This window comes from Misgurnus anguillicaudatus, chromosome 18 (genome assembly GCF_027580225.2).
Source record: "Misgurnus anguillicaudatus chromosome 18, ASM2758022v2, whole genome shotgun sequence".
In the NCBI taxonomy this organism is placed as follows: domain Eukaryota; kingdom Metazoa; phylum Chordata; class Actinopteri; order Cypriniformes; family Cobitidae; genus Misgurnus; species Misgurnus anguillicaudatus.
The window spans coordinates 25,849,468-25,873,492 of record NC_073354.2 but is presented as its reverse complement, the minus strand read 5'-3'; the positions used below and the strand labels follow the sequence as shown (position 1 = coordinate 25,873,492).

The window sequence follows — 24,025 nt, the reverse complement described above, 5'->3', positions numbered from 1 at the left end:
AAATCATAACAAGCACCAATCAATCTCCCATCCTTCATGTAATGCAATATTTAAATTATTAAATGATAAATAAGACAGCAAGCTGCCCTCAGCCAATACAGTCTTGGATATCCATGTGAAATGCTTTTTAGATAATGCTACAAAAACATATTAAACAGCCTGATGTGCTATAAAAAACAAATCGAAAGGCTTGTAATGTTATTCATCCGATTAAAAATAAACCCAGAATTAACTGCAAATTTAACGGCCCAATAAAACCATCATTTTTTTTCCAATTTCTGTGTTTATTTAACTTTTCGTATCTTGTAATTATGATTATGACATGGTTCAAGTGTTTCAGCCGACATAGTCTGACCCCGAGAGGGTTGAGACCTCAGCGTCTACGCTCTATTTAACACACACATAAATCAAGCAGAAAATCAACAGTCACAGGCACACCGCACACGACCATCGGTGCACAACAAAATAACCCACAAATCTACAACATCCATCATCATTGTTGCACTGCTTCATGTGAAATCTGATAATTGTGGCAATGTTTTAACTTTGTTTTGTGCCGTTTATAGGGTTTCCTTAATAGCTAAGCTTGTAGAAGCCCAGATTTGTGAGCAAATCCTTCAAGACATCATGCTTTGGTTGCCATGGTGACGATAAAAAAAGATGAAGGGTGGACCGGGAATCTCCTTTCGAGTTCAAGTTGTATATTTTTAATGAAAATGTTTTATAAATAATAACTCTGGACCTCATTTCTGTCCTCCTCAAAATCAACTCTGTCTCCGATGTTCTTTTGTTGTATCTGTTGTGTCACTTTTTTCCATTTACAACCCCCCGTTCTCTCTCCCTTTCTCATTTGTAAATTATTTCCAGATGTGATGGCACAAGATGGTGCTGCTGGTACAGCAGAGCTTTGGCCTGTGTGCCAGCATCACACTGAGACGAGGGGAGAGCTTTTCCATAAACTATGCCAATCCCACTAACATGCAAGCTAAAGCATGCAGCACATACAGGCACGCAAGCCACGGGATATAGACTTAACATCTTTCAAAAAACAACTTCTACAAAAACAGGTTTGCTATCACAGCCACCAATTCCCTATTGTTGCTAAAAGAAGTTTATGTAAAGATGAAGAGGTCATAAGAGCCATTTTTTGGTGGACAAATGGTCATTTAAGAGCTAACACGATTAATAATGTCCAATGTAAATGAAAAAATTGTATTTCTAAAATGCGCACAAATGTTCAGAGCGTAAGATTTCAAGCAGTGCTTGCTGAAACCAACCAAAAACTTCCTAAGATGCCATGGTCTGTGATCCATCAACGACAGATACTAAACAAGCCGATGTACTTTTGAAGGTAGCTCAGCCAATTTCCAGAGGCCGACCTTTACAAAGCATTCTTTGCAGGAACTTCTAGCGGGAACATTACGTCCTGGTACAATTTAAGAATCGAAACCATACATTTTAACCGTCAAATTACTTTTCAGGTTGACACTGAATACCAAACCAGAGCTTTCTTGGCTGAAGATCTGATGTTCCTGCTGGAGTTCCCCAGCCCTTGCAGGGTTATGATACTTTACCCAGGGAAATCTGTACATCGCTGAGCAAGGCGTGTGACGGATGGCGCTCGTATTCGAGCTTACATCCACACGGCACGGCAATACTCCCAAAGAGAGTCCTGGCTTCATTTCAGACCTCGGGTATACGGCACAATAAGGACTGCTGGAATGATTGCGTCGAAATACACGATGATTCAGTCTTCATTTCTTTTTGATTTCATCTTTTTATTCATTTCTTTGTTATTTAACCAAAGGAAGGAAGTAGAAAAAGAAATAAATTCTGTTATGTATTGTATTGTACCAAAACCATACAATAACAGTTAATGTTGCAGGGTTCCCACACCTTAGTTAACTTCAAATAAAAGGACCTTTCAAGGACTTTCCAGGTGCAATACCCTCAAATTCAAGGACTAAATGTGGGGACACATTTCAAGTGAGAGCAAGGTTACATTGTGTTACCTTTTAAGATACATTGTTACAGTTCCCTTTCGAGGGAACTCGTGCTGCGTCACTGCGGTGACACTTTGGGGACGCCTCCAGGTGTAAGTGCGTCTGAATGTGTATATCAAATTCAACCAATGGTGAGGCTAAACGACAAAGACAGGGTGACGCGGGAGCCAGGAAGTATATCGCTATCTGAAATATTGCCAAAGACGGTGTTACAGGGACGCAGGAAGTATGGCAAGGGAGACGCACCATCTCGTTCCCTTCTCAGGGAATAACAGTTACATACGTAACCCGAGACGTTTTCATTGGTCAAACACGCAAAAAAGGATTTTGGTATGAATCAACATTCACATACAGAAGATATACGCATTTAAATCAAACAGTTTAGCACGGGTGCTTAAAAAGTCTAGAATTTTTATGATATTATCCTACACAGGAAATAATATGGATTTTTTTCCAGAAAACTTGCATAAAATAGATTCAAGCACTTTCAATGACTTGTATCTATGTATGTATATATTCACAAACATCCCAGGGCCTTGAATTTTTTCCCCCCAGATCTTTCAAGGATTTCAAGGACCCGTGGGAACCCTAATGTTGAGAGGACCATCATAAATGCACCAATAAAAAAAAATGGAACAACATATGGAGTAAATGATGACATCATATTAGTGGGGGGGGGGGGGTTTGGGGGGGGTATTCCTTTAATGTTAAATCTTCTTTCCTATGCTATTCCTGACAGGAAATACATCATACATCATCACTTCTATGACATCACAAAAAACAACTATTGATTATTTCCACATCTGTTTTTAATCATGAGATTCAGGACAGTAATCTGAGTTTAAAAGAAAGTTTCGGCTACATCATAAAGCCATGAGGAAAAACCCGAGGTCAATTCATCTTTGACAGATCAAAGCTCTGAAAAAGGGATTACTGCACTCTGTTCTCTTTCAGCACTTTCTGGCAACAATATTCAATGTTATTATGTGAAAGCACCAGGTATAGTAGTCATGGATGTTTTCTATATGCTGCTTTGGCCATATCTCCCTCAGTTCTAAGAAAGGAAAAGCACATGAGAGAAAAACAGAGACTAGATGTAAGAGAGAGATTGAGAGTCTTGCCAAGGTGTTACTGCACTTATGGAAGATCTAAGGGTCTGGCGCTCTTTCCCCCTTTCATTTCTTCTCTACCATCCATCTCTTGTGTCAGCTAGAAGTGCAGGTTCTGAGTTCCTGCCAGAAGAGGAAGTGACCTCAGTAACATGTTATTGGAAGAGTTCACCCATCTTAGATGGCTTTATTTGATGGCAGGTGCAGCTGAATCAAGCAAAGGGTCTAAGTTTGGATGGTTAGCATGGGTCAGTTAGCATCTCCTGGTGGATGTAGTTGCTACAATTCTTTATTGACAGGTGTTTAAACAAAGCCATGTGTACAGACAACATTTTACAAGCGCATCAAGAGCATCAAAGTTTGATTTTTATTGATTTCACACTAAATTTAATCTTTGACATGGCTTTACTCAGTCAATACAACTTTGTTTGGGTTTTCACAAGCAGGGTCACATATTGCTTATCGTGGATTGGTTACTTGACATGTGAAACCAATGACATTTAGCATCACTGATGTCAGATTATGATGATGAATCTATATCTTGCAGGATTGGACCAACTCAAAATTAATGATGACAAGATTTTGCTGAATATGTTCATCAAAAATCCTAGGCATCTGATTTTAATTTAAAATTGTTTATGTAGGGGTGCGCGGGGCAAAAACTAACGCGGGGTTAGTTGTAACACGGACCATTTACATTGTTGCACAAAGTTGAGCGATTTGTTTTTCCAGTATTTTTTTTCATGCTGCCAAAAGACGATCTCCCGCAAATTATTGGAAATGTATAATGTTTTTCCAGAGAGTTATTAATGAACGAGTGTTTTGGTGGCATGTAAGTAAATTTTGGGTGTAAGATACCAAATCCAATGCTATGTCATATTAATCAGTGTCTTGTTGACTAAAACATAGCATTTGAAATTTGTCTGCAGCTCTTAGCAACTTTTTGGGTGGGCTTGAAAACATTTTGTCCCAGCGGAGTTAATTGTAACGCTGGGTTACAACCAACCCCTCAGCACTTATGATATAAAAAACGCTAACGTTAGCATAATTCTTGCCGTTGTTTTAAATAGGCTACACACGAATGATTGCTGGCTGCCAACAAAATAAATGTGCCTGTCTTATCAAAAATTGTGTGTCAAAATTGATTTTTGTTCATATCTTTAATTTTGATTGAATAAGATCACAACAAAGATTGAAATCATAATGAAATGAATGGCTAAAATCAGACTTTGATGCTCATTATCTCAGAATTTGATTTTAAAACTGTAGTATGGTTATTACAGACTGGGTCACATATAAAAAAATGTTTTGTCATAATTGTGATGCTTTTTCTTACATATTTAGACATTTGTATCCATTTATACTTTAACTATTGTTAGAAAAGGGCTGCATGAATGAATACAGTGTGGATGCCTGTCTATTATAGACAGATAAATAAACAATATCCACTTCAAGTATATAGACAAAATAGTATTGAAATATTTGCCTGCAAACTAAATTTTTAGCAAGTGTTACAACTAACCCCCTGCCTGTTACAATGAACCCCACCTATGGGGTAACTTGTAACATTTGCACTTCTGTCACGTTTTGTGTAATTGTCCAAGAATGGTAAGTACTAGAAACAAACTTCAAATGTTGATTTGTAGCAGAGATGTGTCTGTTGCTTGTGTAAAAATATAATTAATCAAACTCAAATATTTTTTGAATGATTGAGCCAAAACCAAAAAGCGTTAGGTTGTGCCCCGCTCTGCCCTACATCTAAAAAGCGTCATAAATCTCACTGTGATCATACCAACTTTCCTAAAGGAAATACAACAAAATGGACTACTGTGTGATCTGTGACAAGCTGTCCGGCGAGGCATATTCCCAGAGCGAACCATAAACACAGTGTACAAGACCTCCTCTGAGCAAGCATTTCGTGTTTCAGGCCGAATAAATGCTGGTTTTTCCAATCGCGCTTCAAAGACTTAATCTGCCTTTAATTCTTTGTGTTTATGGTGTGACTATATGATGGGATCAAGTTCAACCAATTCTGAAAATCTCTGCCAATTGTTGTGGACTTCATCCTCAGATGCCATTGTCCAAGTGTGACACAGAACAGAATTTACCCCAAGCGTACTTTTCCTTGGCGCAACTCGTTCTCTCTGTGTTTTCTGTCTACTTTTGCTTCAGTTTCTTACCATGATTGGAAAAGTTGCTTCAAACCAAATGGAGCTCAGAAACAAAGAGCGCAGTCATTCTTCAAAACAAGAAAAAAAAACTGAAGCCAACATCCAGACCTCCTCAGGTCACTGCAGGCTTCCAGCATCTGTCCATGAGAAATTACAGGCCTTTGAAATATTGTCAAGACTGAGTTCTGCTGTTAGAACAAATGAGTCCTTTAGAGCTGATCTGAGTACAGTTTCTGCATCTAACTTACAGTACCAACTTGCTGCTTTAAAAGAAATTCAAAACTGAGAAAACACGAAGTGCTTCTACTGTATTTCTGTAAAAGCTGAAATTCATAACTGAATTTTTTTCATAAAAATCAGATATTGAGCATGTACATAAACAGTCAGGGTTTAAAAATGTCTCCTTATCCCGATTCACAACGGTAAGCTTATAATAATAATAATAATAATAATCTCTAATTTATGCTGTCAGGTTAGATTTAATGGGAAATGCGAGTTGTGTTTGTTACACATAAAGATAAGTGCGTAAAGTAACCTGCAAATTTATGTTTCAAACCAAAGAGGCGCTAAAGAGGCAAATGTGCATTGTGTTTTAGGTTTTATGTTTTCGGAGGCTTTCTAAACAAAAATGCAATATAATCAGATGCTTGGCGGAGGACATGTCTGAAGCGTGGCCCTGACACAATCATTATAGTGACAACAGCCAATCACAGTGGACTGGAACACAAGCTCCTCTGTTCTCCAGTCTTGCATAAACTTAATTGGGTAGCATCTGCAGTAGGTTATTAGCATAAGGCTATCTGACGCCTGCATTGGCGCTTGAAAATTAAAAAACTTCTGTCACAAGCAATGTCAGTGACATGACGCTGCCGGATCCAATATTCAGTTTGGCAATGCATGACGTCACCCATTCAAAGTAAATGAGAAGCGTTAACGCTGACGCCCTGTGTGAATGTACCTTTACAGTTACAAATTTCTTCATAAGAAAAGTATTCAGTAACTTAATCCAAGCACCAAAATATAAGAGTATTGTAATTTGATTACTTTTGGATTCATTCAAAGTTACATATAGGGGTGGGCGATAAACCGGTTGGTATGATAAACGGGTAGATATTTGTCAATCGGTAGAGATTTTTGACTATCGTCTCTATCGAGGTTACGTGCCCACGTTTGTACGCGTATTTAAGCACTGCAGTTTTAAAACGTGATTTTAAGCCATTGAAACACAAACAACAGTGCTATATGCTCGCGCCTTTTTTGTGTAAGAGGAGCGCGCAAGTCGCGCATCCGCTGATCATTAAGCTCGTCAGCATTTTTGCAGCTTTATTGGCCTTAAATACACATATGCTTTAAAATTCCTGTCTTTGCAAGTATCCTCATAAACACATTAAGGGCTTAAGAGAAAGTAAACAGCTAAAAGAGAAACGCATGTGTAACAGTATATTGGATCCGGACTTTTGTCTTAAAGGTGAAGTTACCTATTTTGCTCCTGTCCGTCACTCATGTTAATCAAACAGCCTTAAAGGATAAGTCCATTTTCTTTAAAAAAATCCAGATATTTACTCACCACCATGTCATCCAAAATGTTGATGTCTTTCTTTGTTCAGTCGAGAAGAAATTATGTTTTTTGAGAAAAAAACATTTCAGGATTTTTCTCATTTTAATGGACTTTAATGGACCCCAACACGTAACAGATTTAATGCAGATTAAAATTAAGGTCTCTAAACAATCCCAAACGAGGCATAAGGGTCTTATCTAGCGAAACGATTGTCATTTTTGTCAAGAAAAAAAAATGGACTTTTAAACCACAACTTTTCGTCTATCTCTGGTCCTGTGACGCGCCGGCGCAAACTCACATAATTTCGTAATGGCGTGGAAAGGTCACGTGTTACATATATGAAACGCACATTTGTGGACCATTTTAAACAATAAACTGACACAAAGACATTAATTAGTATCATTTCACATACAACAGCGTCGGAACGTGACCTCTTGACGTGATGACGTATTGCGTGAAGACGCGCTGGCGCATCACAGGACCGGAGATAGACGAGAAGTTGTGGTTTAAAAGTGCATATTTTTATTGTCAAATTTTTCATATTTCTTGTCAAAAATGACAATCGTTTCGCTAGATAAGACCCTTATGCCTCGTTTGGAATCGTTTTGAGTTCTTTAAAACTCTAAATTTAACTGCATTAACTCTGTTACGTGTTGGGGTCCATTAAAGTCCATTAAAATGGACTTTAAGAGAAAATCTCACACTGCTCTTGACTAAATCACTTTTCTACCTTAGATAAGATATATATACAAAAATATACATACATACATTATCTATTATCATTCTTTCATCACTGACTGTTTATCTTCAGTGAGCTTGAGATTTGTTTGTATTTTATCTTCTTTTTTATGCTTGTATAAGTCTTTTGTGAGAATTATGAAAATTCTATGCCATTAAATATTTTTATAACATAAAAACCTTCTCAAAAAAATTAAAAACTTCTATCGTGATTCATAACATTATCATGATATAAAAATAATCCTATCGTGATTTTGGTCATATCGCCCACCCCTAGTCACATATATATAGAGAAATTATTTCATGTTTTATTTTTAACATGTAGGAAAAATAAGTGTAATTTATACCAACATTTGAAAGTCTAAACAAAGTCTACACACTGTGAAAAATATGCAGCATTTTTGTTAAATCAACATATGCTGCATTTTTCTGTTACTTTAACGTTAAAAAATAAGTTAAACAATTTCAATTTGATTTTATAAATATTGACTTTTCAGCAGGTGACGTCAGCAGCATGCACCGTAGTCTGGTCGTGAATGCACTCAGAACAAATTGTTGAATAAAATCGTTCGTTTTGTTTTCTTTACACACAAAAGTGTTCTCATCGCTTCATAATATTATTATTGAACGACTGATTGGAACATGGACCTTTTTGGCGATGTCTCTCATTCTTTTCTGGGGAAAAGAATTGTGAAACTAACTAAAGTCAATGGGACAGACAGAAGCCTCCCAGTTTTCATCAAATATATCTAAAAATGTGTTCTGAAGACAATCGGAGACTTTAGAACGACACAGGGGTAAATGATTTATGATAAAATTATCATTTTGGGGTGAACTAACCCTTTAAGTTAAGTTACAAGTGCAGTAAGTACCCTCTCCAAGCACTGACAAAAAACAGCAGTATTCGGAAAATACAATTACATGGGTACATGGGTTTGTGTGTACCAGCATGCTGTCCATTTATATATAGGTAAATGGCAATAAACAATCACAGGCCTTGCTTGAGGGTAGAAGTTAATGCAGTAACCCACTTCTGTGGTCTTGACCACAAAGGATTTTTATAGAGAACAGACCGCTGTGGAAAGACTTGTGTGACCCCCATGTATATATAAATATATTCGTTAAAATATAATGAAAAATAAATAAACACAGACATACATTGCACAGGACGATGATGTCTGTCTTATTTCAAACCTTACCATATATCATTACATCAAATTACAGAGCAATGCTTAAAGGCACCACTGTCAAACACTATGTATTCAAAAGCGCACCAGAGAAGCGTAACATCCGAATCTTTTGTGGCTTCCTTCTTTCAAGCTTTTATGATCATCAGCAGTCAACACATTCAGCCAAGTGCTTCTGGCCGTTGCCACAAAGGCTTTTTGAGTCTGGGTTTAGCAATGCAAAACTTGTGATAGTGCAGTTCTGCTACCCCAAAAACATTGTTTACAAGTGGTTTACATGTGACTTAAATACATTCGAGTATGGTCCATGGTGAGTAGCAATACGTGGAAATAGCATGTCGGGTGGTCATAATTAATTTTTCTGCAAATAAAAATGGTTTAACAGATTGTAATGTTTTTAACTTTTTGACTGTTCAGCTGTCCTTTTAGTGATGAAGGACTTGAACGTATGAATCTGAAAGCAGCTAACATCATTGTGTATATTTAAGCTTCAGGAAACAATTTTACAAAATAAAATACAGTACTAGACATGCTAGATATAAGCATTTAAGTTACCTAAACCTTAAATTATTTCTCATATTTCTTTCGTAAAGACCTTGATCTGATTAATTCAGTCTCGGTTGTATGCTTCGTTTAAAAGTTGAAAAATAGCCTTAAATCCAATTAGACGAAGTTATTCGACCCCTGGCATTTCCTGACGGTTCTAATCTTTGATTATGACCTTCAAAAAATAACACAAGCACACTGGCATGAGAGCTCCATACGCACTCGGTGCGGTCGCATGACTGGCTAAAGCAGAGAGATTTTCTCTTCTTAATTTTACCTTCCTGACAAATTAAATAAACGCTCATCTGGTTCCTATTAGTGCCGCATTACCGATAATTGGAGCGGTATTTACAAACACTGTTATTCCGTCCTTCCAGGCCCCTTGCGGCCCACCGTTTTACCAAAACCCGCCAGGAAACATAATGGCCCTTTGCTTCCACTGCAGTATCATTCACTGAGCCCAGAGTGCTTTAACAAGAGTTTGATGGTTCAATTCTTGTATTTCATAGGCAGTTAGGATATTTTCACAGGGGGGTATGGGGCACTTGAGTTACCTCGTTAAAACAGACGTTGGGTATATTTTCTAAATGGGATTAGGTCCCGTCTGAAAAAAATACGCAAGCTAGGGCATTTGATCTTAAAACTGGACTGAGATCTCCAAATACAATCTCACAGACTTGAGTTTCCCTCAGGAAGGAGTAAAATTAGTATTATAAGCATTCCAAACTACTACTCGAAAATGCGATCACAGCATAGACAAAAAACTAAAGAATATATATGAATGCCGATAGATGATAGGAAGTGTAACTGCATAAACTGTCGGCCGTGGATACTAAAACATGATGAGGGGAACCACCAAACGCTGGAACAAAACAGAGCTGTTTGAGGAACCCTGCAGCAAAACATCTGGCACAAAAATATTGAAAGAAAGAATCAAATTTTACTCCACCCATATCAACAATGATCACAACTACATGCGATGCTGGATGAGATCATTTACATTGGCAATGGATAAAAAAATTTACTGGCCAAACTATGGTTAGAAATTATCCAGGACTGCCTGAAATGGCATAAATGCGGATTTGTTTTAATTATTTTTGTTGTCACTATATAAACTGCAAGAAAATTTTTTATTTGATTTTGAGGTTTTTTACTATCTGATACTGATTTAATTTTGTAATCAACAGGGAAAATTGGTCATATTGTGTGTGTGTGTGTGTGTGTGTGTGTGCGTGCGTGCGTGCGTGTGTATATATATATATATATATATAAAAGATAAATAAAATGGTAAAAAGGGAAAAAATAAGCACATATTCACTTTAAAAAAATCTTTCGTCAGCACAGTGAAAACAATCTTAGTACCAACTTCAGTACAAAAAAATTTAAATTAGTTGAGCCAACTTAAAATAACTAGTCAACCACCTAGGGAATTCATATTAAGGTATAAATATTAAGTTTTTTTTATTTCAGTTATATTATATACACTGTCCCTAAGAGAGACAAAAAAATTGGTCAAGTAACAGCTTAAGCAGTTTATGTTGAATACATGATCATGCATTTTCAACCAGTCACATCAATGTGTCATTCACAGAGACCTCCGAACTGAACACACAAACCTCAATCATGGGAACAATTACCAAACATCACTTACTATAAAAAACTTCAATATAACATATAGCAATCATAGACAACATCAACAGCATAAAGCCAGCAAACCCTAAAACAGTTTTTTTTTATTATTTAACCACAGAATTGAACATGATGCATTGCATGCTGGGAACACTTGATTCGTTTTAAAATAGTTAAGATAACTAAGTTTGGTAAGTTGAGCAAACGTTTGATAAAAATGTGTGTTAAATACTTGGGTATTTAGGCTCGGTAAACCAATTTATATTCGTGGGCAACATGTTGAGGGCTAATCTTATTCAGTATAGACAAAATCATTTCTTCGACTAAAAAGTTATGGTTCAATATACTTTAAAGGGACATTTCACTTTTTTTGAAAATATCCACATTTGCAGCTCCCCTTGAGTTAAACATTTGATTCTTACCACTTTGGAACCCATTCAGCTGATCTCCGGGTCTGGCGCTAGCACTTTTTGCATAGCTTAGCATAATCCATTGAATCTGATTAGACCATTAGCATCACGCCAAAAATTAACCAAAGAGTTTCAATATTTTTCTATTTAAAACTTGACTCTTCTGTAGTTACATCATGTACTAAGACCGACGGTTAAAAGTTAGCGATTTTCTAGGCAGATATGCTAGGAACTATACCCTCATTCTGACGTAATAATCAAGGACTTTGCTGCTGTAACATGGCTGCAGCAGGCGTAGTGATATTACCCCCTGCCCGCAAACAGTCCCCTTGGTTACTTCCAATATCAGGGAACTATTTTCGGGCAGTGCGTAATATCACTACGCTTGCTGCAGTCATGTTACAGCAGCAAAGTCCTTGATTATTACGCCAGAATGAGAGTATAGTTCCTAGCATATCTGCCCAGAAAATCGCAAACTTTTAACCGTCGGTCTTAGTACACGATGTAACTACAGAAGAGTCCAGTTTTAAATAGGAAAAATATTGAAAATCTTTGGTTATTTTTAAGCGCAATGCTAATGGTCTAATCAGATTCAATGGATTGTGCTAAGCTATGCTAAAAGTGCTAGCACCAGACCCGGAGATCAGCTGATTTTTAACTCTAGGGGAGCTGGAAAATGAGCATTTTTCAAAAAAAGTGGAATGTCCCTTTAAGTTGGATATTAAAAACACAAATTTTATACCCCATTTGCTAATTTTGTATTTGCAATTGAACAGCATTAAAACAAGGGATCAAAGTTAATAGAGACAGTGAGAGGTGTGCAGAACACAAGTTCACATCACACAGCTCACAAGACAAAAAGTTCAAAAACTGATTGATGACCCACGAGATTTAATGCAATTTCAATCAAATGCATACTAACGTATACAAAAATCCAAGTACAGTTTGTTTTTGGTGTTTTACAAACAAAAACATTTGGGCCCTGTCCCAAATGTCTCACTTCATGTGAACACAAGACAGTAGTCGTAGGGTGTTTCATTTGTCATTTGTGCTCATGGGTGCCCCCTTTCAGTCGATATGCGCCCTTAATGCACACTTTTCCTGAGCACGCACTTGTGTGAGCTTCGCAGCAGACTTCTTGCCAAAAGTTAAAGTGGCGTCACATCAAAAAAGATAATAAAATATGGTCTTGTAATGCACTGTAAGTCGCTTCAGATTAAGCGTTTGACAGATAGTAAAATACTCAATGTAATGAGCTCAAGATAAGTCATCAATATTTCTGCTCTCTTTTCACAAATTGGAAACACCCTAAATTTCAAAAATCCAGAATTGATCAAAATGAATTTTTTAGGAATACAGTAACATTACTTAAAATGTTATCTAACTTAAACCGTTCTACATAATCAAATTCAGTCCTTTGATGACGGTAAACACAAAATAAAACAAAAACAAATGCATACAATTCTTCTCTTCGATGGCCTTTTGCTATTTTTGTTGCGAGCACAAACCAGTGTCACAGTCCTGGATTACAGCACTCATTTCTATTTACAGAGTGACTCAGTACACTGATATATGAGAGCTGGCGCGCTCAAAAGACAGGTTACATTTAATTAAGAACAGTTTGATTCATGATTTAAGAGCCTTTTAAATGGAGGAAAAAAGACTCAGCCAATCTTTCTGTCATTCAGGAATCTGACCGCAGTCCATTTATCATATGAGGTCTCATTAAATCTGTACGTTTGAATGTTTCTTCATTTTTAATACAGCTCTGCTGTCCAATTTGGCCAGCGACTGTCAAGATTTACAGAGTAGATTTTGGTTTGCTAGTTATTTGACCTCAGTAAATGTCTTTGCTTTATTGTACAATAATTGCGGGCATAAGATCCGCCACTAAGTGCTGAAGCAATTCATAAAAATATGGCTTTCCCCCACCCTGCATATTTTGTTTGTAATTGTTCCCATATGGCCTGAAAGAATTCAATATAAATATTGAAATGCACACAGATAGGGAACAGCGTATGAATGACTCACAAACGTATATATCTGCACACGCAGACTTCCTTTGGGAAATATGTAATCTGTGAACAGTGTACATGCAGATCTGATTTCACAGCAGACTGTTTAAAACATTATCCAGATCTTTGGCTGCTTCAAATGTACAGTGGGGTCTAAAGGTCTGAGATTAAGTGTAAATGCTTTTATTTTGTATTCTAATTTAATTGCATTTTAATATATAAATGATAAGTACAACCATAAAAAGTTTAGATGTAAAATTTATATTAATTAGGCTACTTAGTACCTCCCCCTTTTACTTTAAAGACTTGACAAGTTTGTGCAAGACCTTGTCATATATGTTTGTGTTCCAATTTCAGCAATAAAAAACTATACTTTTTGAGTTAACATAACATGTTGTTAATGTCCTAAATTTGAATGGTGTCCCACAAAAATGCACAATCCTAAATATTTCTTATTACATATTTAACATTTTAATATTTAAATTATTCTTTGACACTGAATTTGATGTACGTCACTGATTAATGTTACTTTACTTTTGTATATGTTGTTTCAACTTAAAAATATTAGTCAACACAAACAAAGTTGAGTCTCCACATTTTTTAAAGTTTAATTAACTCAAAATTTAAAAGTAGCACAAACACTTCTTTTTTTTTAAGTTGAAACAACATTTCTGTTTTTAGTGTTGTAGAGACTAGCAATTATTACATCAGTAGTGAGTAATGACATTTTTACACTTTAGCCCATTGGTCTCCAACATGGTGCCCGCGGGCACTAGGTTGCCCGCACTCAGTCTTCAAGTTGCCCGCCAAAGCACATTCTATTAATAGCCTCAATTTTAATATTTATTTATTACATATTTTAGCTTGGCTTTCTTATGTATGTTAAATTTTAAACAGTGATAAAACATATCAACAAGTAAAACAAAAAGTTTGAGTAGAGCCCTCTAGATTGTTTTATCCATTGTGGTAGTCTTTGCTCACAAAAGAGTTGGAGACCCCTGCTTTAGACTATATCTAACCAAACTAGTATACAATATACAGAAGTGATCTGCGAGGAAGTGGGAAAATGTATGAGTAGCATATAGCACACATCCTTATAAAGAAACACGTCTCTTTTGTAGACAGGCATGGTACAGATTAGATCTAACACTACATTATCATTATTAGCCATTTCTGTCTCCATAATTTACTCAGCGTGATGGCCTAGTCTCTCTGATGCGGACCACTGATTTACTATGAAGATCTGGCTCGAATTAAGCTGTCTGCCTCTGCTCTCTCAATGTATGCTTGATGTTGCTGATCACTGAGAACGTGAAGAGAAAATGGGGATGAGGGCAAGATTATATACGTTGTTGTGACCGATACAATCCAATAGAGGGCAGTGCCAGACGTTCAAGGAGCCGATGGTTAAACTCAGAGCTATATGCACTCTACATTCCCCAAAATCCCAACCTTTCCTCCCAGGCTCTCTGTAAATTGGAAATGAAAGCAATTTAGAATAACTGTATCAAGTATCACTCTATGTCAGAGAATAATAACCCAACAATCCAGATGAATTTGAGTGAGATGAGAGGAAGAGGTAAAAAAAGAGTGAGAAAAAAATCAAAAGATAGCTTTCCATATGTATAGTTTGGGTTTCCCAGACGGCCATGTGTACTTTGTTATACCCTTTTCTGTCCGAGCAGATACAAGCCAGTAGTTTACACAATCCAGCGTGGTGCTCTTAGTGTATCCGGCTAAAGACTTAACTCAACTAAAGTTCATTGGCATTTACGTACAAATCTATAATTAAAGGGCACCTATGGTCCGATTCATGATTTTACATTTCCTTTGGTGTGTAAGTGTGTATTAGTAGCCTACATGTTAACGATATTCAAAAGGTACAAACCCCAAAGTAAACGATGATGCAAGTTATCGTCTCCAATGTAAATCTCTTTTCTTGGACTACAACAAACACATGGATTATAGGCAACAGTTTACTTCAAGACCGACATTATCATAATTCCTCCCCATTCGGACTCAGCCTGTAAGTTAACTACACTGTAAAACATTTCTGTAGAAATTACAGTATTACTGGGTATTACTGGCAACTAGCTGCCAGTAACTTACTGTAGATTTTACATTTGTTATTTACTGACAACAATTTGTTCAAAGTTAAATGAACATGAAACATTTTCAGTCTTTATCTTTTACAGTAACTTACTGGCAACCAGCTGCAAAATTACAGCAAATATTTTACAGTGTACTGTTAGCATAATTGCATTGTGACCGAATCTTTCAAACATGGCAAGGAGTATCACATTTCCGGCTGACGTCAGAGGTATTCAGCCAATCACAACATACAGATTAGCTGGCCAATCCGAGCCACAACATTTTTTTAAATCGATGAGTTTTGTACAAAATCTGTGCGTTTCAGGAGTAAAATCTGGAGCTACAAAAATGTACGGTATGTGGACAATAATGTATTTTTGAGGTGGACACTACTTAAAGGTGTAGTGTGTAACTTTTATAAGGATCTCTTGACAGAAATGCAATATAAAATACATAACTATATTATCAGTGGTCTATAAAGGCCTTTCATAATGAAGTGTTTTATTACCTTACATGGAAGTCGCTATTTTGCTTCCACAAAAGCCCTTAATGGACAAAGTTTTTTTACTAAGTTGTCTCCAACGATGACATTGTTGTCCAGTGGCGGCAACCATAGCTTCTCTATGCGTTTCGGTGAATGGTGGACTGAAACATTTGTTGCAATTTGCAACCTCACCACTAGATGTACTAAAATTTACACACTGCACCTTTAAGTATTTTACTTTCTACATAAAAGTACATTTTCAAGTATTTGTATTTTATCAGTGTTTTTCTTTGGAAAACACATTCCAAAGCATATTATCATAATGTTTACTTCACTACATTTCATAATTTCAAGTTTTTGGTTATATTTATATTTAATATTTAAGTACATTAAACTATCTAGTACTTTTTTTACTTTTAATTAATTAATAAGTACTTTCGTACTATTACTAAAAAAAGTAAAAGTACACAATTTTTATGTAACGAGGTATTAAATCAATTTTAATATGCAATATAAAAGGAATACACAGTATGATTCTATGCTTTAGAATGTAGTGATTTTTTTTAGTAAAGTAAAGTAAATGTTTCCCCAAGACAAACACTCTGAAAAAGCACAGATGCTTGGAAAATGTAACTAAAATACTCAAGTAGTGTCCACCTCTGGTTTTTTAACCATAAACAATGCGAACACGTTGTATTATACCAAATACACAAAATAACATTGTTTTAGCAATGAAATAGGTGCTCTTTAAAGTTATCCAATACAAAAATGATGCAAAATAACAAAATCATAATTGTGTACAATTGGCAAAGAAAGATAAAAAGTGCAATGATAAGCTGAAGATTCACAACAACAACTGTCTCAGAAAAGAGCTACATCTACCCATCTATATTTATCTACAATTGGGACTGCTTTGAATCCGACTGTAGAGTCTATTCCAGAAGGTAAAATAATTAGCACCGGGGCGCTACCTTTTCAAAAAGTACACTTTTGTACCTAAAAGTGAACATTAGTACCATAAAAGGTACATCCCTGCTGAAAAAAAGGCAATAAAACCATTACAGAAAATTCTAATGGTTCCCATTAAAATACCAATAGGAACCATTAGCTTTTATCATCAAAGACCAATACACTGTAGTGTGTTTTGGGCCATATTCCATTAGAACCAATAAAATTCCCAATAAAACCAACAGAATTTCTGTGATGGTGTCTATTGTTTTTTTAGCAGGGATATCTGCAGGACCTTTTTAAAAGGTACCGTCCCAGTGACAACGTTGGTACTTTTTTTTCTGAGAGTGCACAATCTGGCATTTTGCTAGGACTGTACAGCACTAATCCATTACAGCGATCCAGGCACCTGAGTCAACTTTTTAAAATGCCAAAAGTGCACTTAGACAAAAGTACCGAGAATGTAAGAATTAGTAATGTGACCGTCAGTATATTTCTGACATATATGAGACAAGAAAAAGCACAAATGCTAAAAGGCACATGTTGCTATTCCAAAAATGTTGACCTATTTTCTATTTCCAATGACAAACCAAATAAAAAACATCAGTTAAAATTACATCGATCAGAAACTTAAAAGCTCTTTTATTGTTGCTTTCTGAATTTAACTAATAATGCTGAAAGGTGCACAGAAGGCCAGCCCTTGAGAAGCATTGATCTGGTCTTGACAGCACCTGTTAAAATCTCTAATTTTGCCAAGACTTCAGAAAAAGGGCAAAATAAAACAGATTAACAACTGTAATTTATCCTGATGTTTTAATAGCACAAATTAACCACAAACGTTCATTTTATATCAATGTAATCCCTCTGTGGTCAGTTTGAATCACTTCAAGCAACCACATGCTTTCTTAAATGCACAAAAAAGTAATCCGAAGAAGTGCAATTACATTTTTTCTTTTAACTCATCCACCTTCTGATCACACCCCACTGAGATGTTTGACATGTACAAATGATATTTTGGCTGACTCATATTTCATTGAGCTAGTGTGGAAAGATCTGACAGATCTGTGGAACACAAGCTAGAGGATGAATGGGTTTAATAACACGAACGTTATATTCATATAGAGAAAGAATCACTAATGCTCACTTGATATCTCACACTTAGAACATAAAGCACATGTGCACCACATTAGCAGGTCACATCAGCGAAAATGCACCTTAGTTAAGCTAAAATGATATAATGGTTTACAACCGAGGAGCATGAAATGGGATTCCTGTTCAGGGAGCTTTGAATATGTAGATTGAATGGAAATTACACAGCAGTTATGTCTGAGAAATTTTGATCTGAAATAAGTGGGTCATATAACAACAAGACCCACAATGAAAATCTTTCTATTTACAGTAACATTGTGGTTTTAGACATGATATTATCAGAATAACTCTAATGTGTTACTACTTTTTAATAAAATGTTTAAATGAAACAGTACAATATTTGTCTCTGAAGCTGCTAGACTTATATGCTTGTACAAAACCTGACACTGCATGATACAAAATGTTCCCAAATTCCAAATCTGGTCCAGATAAAAAAGGGTTCAGATTCCAAGTGTTTCAACCCAAATGCCCCATTTTAAATGTTCAAAAAAATACTCCAATGTTCCAGTTTTTCAAAAATGCAAAAAACCTGCATGTCCCCAAATATCAATGTCCAAAATGTTTGTATCCTAAATGTTCCAATTTCCACCATTCAAATGATGCAAAATTTTGATGTCAAAAAAGCTCAAATGTTCCAAACTTCCAAATGTTACAAAATGTTTTCATGTGTGTTCACTTCATATAGAATCTTGTGTGCCCAAAAATGGAAACAGGGAAATTTTAACTTTCTTAAGGCTGTTCACATTACATTAACTATAATGTAACTATAATGGCTGCATCCAAAATCTCTAAAATGCTGCCTTCGGAGGCATTTGAACTTGAAGGCATGAAGACACGTCCGAATCCAATGTTTGGTTTACTTTCTGTCTCCTACCTTCATCATCCCACAATTCTATGATTGGTCGAGCCTGGTCGAGTAAAAAAATTTAATGGCGACAATGAAAGCCAATGAGAGACACCTTCATGCCGCCAAAGTCATTGCCTCACGAGGCATCGAGGCAACAAGTCACCCTATATAGGTTCCACAATAACAATAATTTATAATTAAAATTGACACTTTGTAGTGTTTCAACCCTAGAATATATTTTCAAGACCCTTGCGATGGTACATCGAGTTAAAATATGTTGAATGACATGTCTACCGTAGCCTGAGATGGTCTGTATCGCTTTTACTCGTACTTTTAAACTTTCGGGTAGTAACCCGAGCACAAAAAGAATTACAAAATTCAACTGCTTTACGGCATACATCACTTCCTCCACTTCGTCAAATTCGGACGTGAGAGCGCAACTATTTATTTTCCTTATGTTTATGTCATGGCCAAAGCAGAAACTAAGAAAAAGAAACCCAAGGTTTTGTCGGAGGAGACCAGAAAGAGAAAATGTGAGAGTGACAGAATAAAAAGAAGTACGAGTATCAATATTGGGCCAGCGTTTGCTCGCTGGCGTGAACTAAAAGAGGAGGAGGGTTTTCTGACCGATGCTGACTTGGCCGTCATGCTTTTGGCGCCCGAACACTAATTTTTTTTTTTTACGTGAATTTTGCTGAGGCTACTTGGGGAGTGTAGAGAGTAACTTTTATCACATGACTCTGTGGCGCTGTGGTAGTGTCATGGACCTACGACACAGGCGACAGGGGCTCGATTCCCCTTTAATGCAATTTTTTTATACATAAACTTTAATCAAGCAACCACTGTTACAACTGGCTTGTAAACGTGAGATACGTGATCTTTTGGTGTTTGAAAATATACAACCCATGAAATTTTATTCATATGACGTGCTGGAAGGCACACCGCGGACTTTGTGACCTAAAAAGTTCAGGGGTGTGCCTTTAATGTTATTAACATTAATTTGGTTGTGTGCCAAAGATTTCAAGCAAATTATTTACATTTAATGGCATTAACTTACAATGTAGATTTCGTTTAATAAAAAAACTTTTGCAATTGGTTACATATGATTGATAATGTAAATAATAAACTGTTTTTATTGCATTTCCACGGCTATAACCAACAGATATCTTCAGTATGTTGTGTTTTATCTATCTCTAAACCGTGAATTCAGTTTATTTCACCTTTCATTTTATCTATCGGTGTAGTCCATGTTTTATTGTTTATAATTTAGAAAAATCGCCCTGATCCAATGATATAGTTCCTTGTATTGTTGTCGTTATAGTTGTGATGTGAACTCCGCTTTTCTCTTTATTTTTGAATGATTTTTAAAACTATATTTTTATATTACAGTTATCGTTATCATCCATAGGATCAACGGCCCATTATATAGGTATTATCATAATCACAAATTTAATTTGTTACTCAGAAATAGTGCAAAATATTGTGTCAGTGTATGTAACAGTTCTTATTCAAGAGTTTACATTCTTATATGACCCTGTTTATTCCAGGTTTCCACTTTAAAAAATTGTAAAATTTCTCAGACTTTTAGACCCCAGTATATTTGCAGTCTGTATCTAATCTTTGTTATGATATGCTGATATAATATCTTTCTTTTTTTTGTCTCTAAACGTTAACCGTACACCACCATCCCAATGTACTATCAGGTTAAAAAAACTGCAGTCTTTTATACGGGCCTGTCGTAATTGAAGGTAGCAGGGCTGAAGTTATATCAGAGCCATAACAGGCTGGCCCACTTCCCAGAAAGCAATTCACATACAGATTGACCACAGCAGTGTGTGTGTACAGAAGAAATTCCAGATCCTACTTTACTCCAGTATGTGTTTTATGGAAATCACATAAAAGCCCCTACAAAAACCATATGAGACTTCACTCAATGTGCGTACGTAGCTGTTGGGAAACTTGAAGGATTCCATTGTGTTTACTGAACAACAACAAGGAAAAAGTCAGATTGGAACGGACAACAAGTTGAAGTAACTTGTCGATAGTGATGACGTTCAAAATCATGCATTCACGTAGTAAAAAACGACAACATGATGGCGTATTAACATGTCAGAGCTGTTAGGCTGAGCAATTAGCTTCTGATCACTCAAATGATTTCTGAATGCTCAAACTATTTTTGGGAAACAAAGCAATAGTGTTTGGATGTGTGGTTTTGAGCGGACTATCTGCTGGTTCACCGGATCACTGTTTCTGCACACAAACGCCAAAGATATAAACTCTCAGAAGGGTGAAAGCACTCCAAGACCTGACAAATGGTTTTCACAGGCTTGCAGCTGAATGCAAAAGCCCATTTCGTAGAAAAGAGACAAGCACCTACCTGCTCAAACTCTCTTACACTAGGTGTCTGAAGTACAGAGATCTTCTCAGTGTCATCATTGGAGGAATCTGTTAAAAACACAACCAACAGTTAAAATCTCACAGGGGAAATATATGTGACTCAGTCATTTTTCATACATAATGTAAAGAGCATTCTGTGAAAATGTAACCTTAATATCTTTAATATTGACTGAGTAAGGCCATGTCAAAGATTCAATGTGAATCCCACATGAGCACCACAGCTCAGCTTCTCAAAGCACATTGGCTACCTGCACTTAGGACAATAGCACAATAATTTTAACTAAACGAGAGGTTAGACGTCTGTGAAAGCCATTGAAGAGTTTAATAATAAAAACTAACAACTCTAATTATTACAGACACACTCTTTAATGTGCACACATACATACACATCAATATAAAAACATCCACATGCATGAGAGCCCAACTGTGCCGAACCATTACAGAAAAAATTACCAGTAACATTCCAGGAACAGGGCTAAAATTATGTTTCGTTTTTTTGTTTCTCAGCATGAGAGGAGAGGAGCTCCCACAGGGCATAATCACAAAAACACTGGCAAGGCCCAAACTTCTTGCAGATCTTTAAAACCATGGCATGGCCTCATTAAAGCTTATTAAAGGACTTTTATTTAATACTTGCCAGTAATGTGTACTGGAAGTGAGCCTAGAGGTGCATTAGAGAAGGCTGCATGCTAAACAGAGACGTTAACCATGCCAAAGCAATGCCATGCCAAACATGCTGAGAGTCAGATTTTGTTTTTAACTTTCACCTCCACATAATTTGGCCATTAGCTTTATGTTTTTAATAGAAACATATAAGTATGTCCTGAAATAAACCTTTTTTTGTGTGTGTAGACGAGGATGAGAGAGGAACAGTTTGAAAAAGCTTTGTACACGACTGGTCACCAGAAACGTGCAGCAGAACAAGCCAGCAGAGTTCAATGTGATACAACAATGCACAAATTCACCAATCACACTTTACAGATGGACATGAACAAACTTTTTTAAATGTATTCCTTAAAAAATTGTAGAGGTTGTGCATTATAATAACTGCAATATGGTTAAGTGGTGTTACATTTACAGGTATGCATTGCAGAATGCTTTTATTCAAAGCGACTTAAGGCCAAAGTATGGTCCATTTTTTTCACAAATGTACGCGTACAATGCATGTGACACAATTTTCGTATACTGTACACCCAAACCCTGCGTACATTGTATGCGTAGGTTGCGCCTACTTGAGAATGTAGTATGTAGCCCAGGAGATGCATTGGATTGCATTTATATATGTGATATATGGTTTTTATCAATGTGTGTGTGGGGGGGGTGCAACCCTGTATCACAAAATTATGTACCTATAGTCACGTATATTTGTGAGTCTTTTCTGTGACACTGATAGCCTGGCTAACACCAGACCAGTCTCATAGAGAATGAGACGTGGTCTGGGAACCACATGCTCATTTTCTCGTATTTGAGGCGTGGTTTACGAATGCCCAGAGCCATTTATTGGGCGCTACGAATGTCTATCAAATGCATCTGTATCGTTTCAATTATACCAGATGACGTATGTAGAGCGCCATATATTCAAACGTTAACAACTATTATCAGGTATGTGTGCACACAGCTGAAAGCTGTAGCTGTATATTGATATTGAAAAGCAACACAACTAAGTGGCACTGTGACAACCACAGTACAGGCATAATGACAATATGATATTAATAATGACCACTTACCATTTTTAAGTTAATTGTACTTCATCGACAACAATGCCTAGCAGGTTGGTCCTATAAAACTCCGTGGCTATCATGTCTTGCCATATCCAAACATCCTTCTTGGATATGAAAAAGTTTAAAGCCAAAAGTTGCTCTTTTTTAAATAAAGTTGCGTTCAAAACTACTTAGAACACTGTCTAAGCCTGCATTGAAAAGTAACTTCAGGTCTGCTGCCATGTTGGATAAACAAAACTGCTTCGGTGTGTCGCATAGACGTCATGATCGTCTTGCTGCCTCCTCCCCGTTCTGTGATTGGTTCCCTATTTTAGGGGCAAAATTGGTTTATAGTTTCCATGCTAGACTTGCAGCGTGAATAAATTTGCACGCAAAGCAGCATGGGGAAACCCAGGCACTGACACGTTTTTCCGCCTTTTTGCGTGAACATGTCACGTATTTCTATTTACGTGTCATTGTCACGTATATGTTACTCAACTGTTTGTCCTATTTTCCAACCATTGACGCTTTGGTTTAGGGTTAGATTTGGTGGTTGCGTTAGGATATCACTTTAAGTATTGGTTTATACCTTTTTTCATGATTTATTTTTTTTATATTTTATGTTTTTTTACACCATTGTCGACTGGCATTAGGGTTAGAGTTGGGTTTGGGTAATTTTATGTAAATCTAACCTAAACCGAAGCGACAATGTTAAGGAAATAAAGCAAAACAGTTGAGTAACAAATACGTGACAATGACACGTAAACAGAAATTCGTGACATGTTCACGCAAAAAGGCAGAAAAAACAAATTTAAAACAAATTTAAAACAATACACTTACCACTCATGTTGATCATGCTCTTAGGCCGGGCCGCTTTATGTCCATTATAGTGTCTGAAACAAACAATAATTTGTGATTGGTTATGTAATTTCCATAGCACAATAACATAAACAAATGATGTACCATAATTAGAATGAAGTGAATTAAATTAAGCAGCTTTGTCCGAACTCTGTCCCATTATTGATACTAGATAGCAAAGATCT

The 24,025-nt window shown here is 36.4% G+C and overlaps 1 protein-coding gene across 2 annotated transcripts in view; it reads right to left on the bottom strand.

The window, feature by feature from the left end:
- The window catches only part of pde4dip (phosphodiesterase 4D interacting protein), an 82,995-nt gene that overhangs the window by 51,101 nt on the left and 7,869 nt on the right, over window positions 1-24,025 (bottom strand). For both annotated transcript variants that reach the window (XM_073856199.1, XM_073856200.1), the window contains exons 2-3: window positions 23,823-23,875; window positions 21,263-21,330 (exon numbers count right to left, since the gene is read on the bottom strand). In XM_073856199.1, the coding sequence (XP_073712300.1) occupies window positions 21,263-21,330; window positions 23,823-23,875 (121 nt within the window). The remainder of the gene's footprint in view (window positions 1-21,262; window positions 21,331-23,822; window positions 23,876-24,025) is intronic.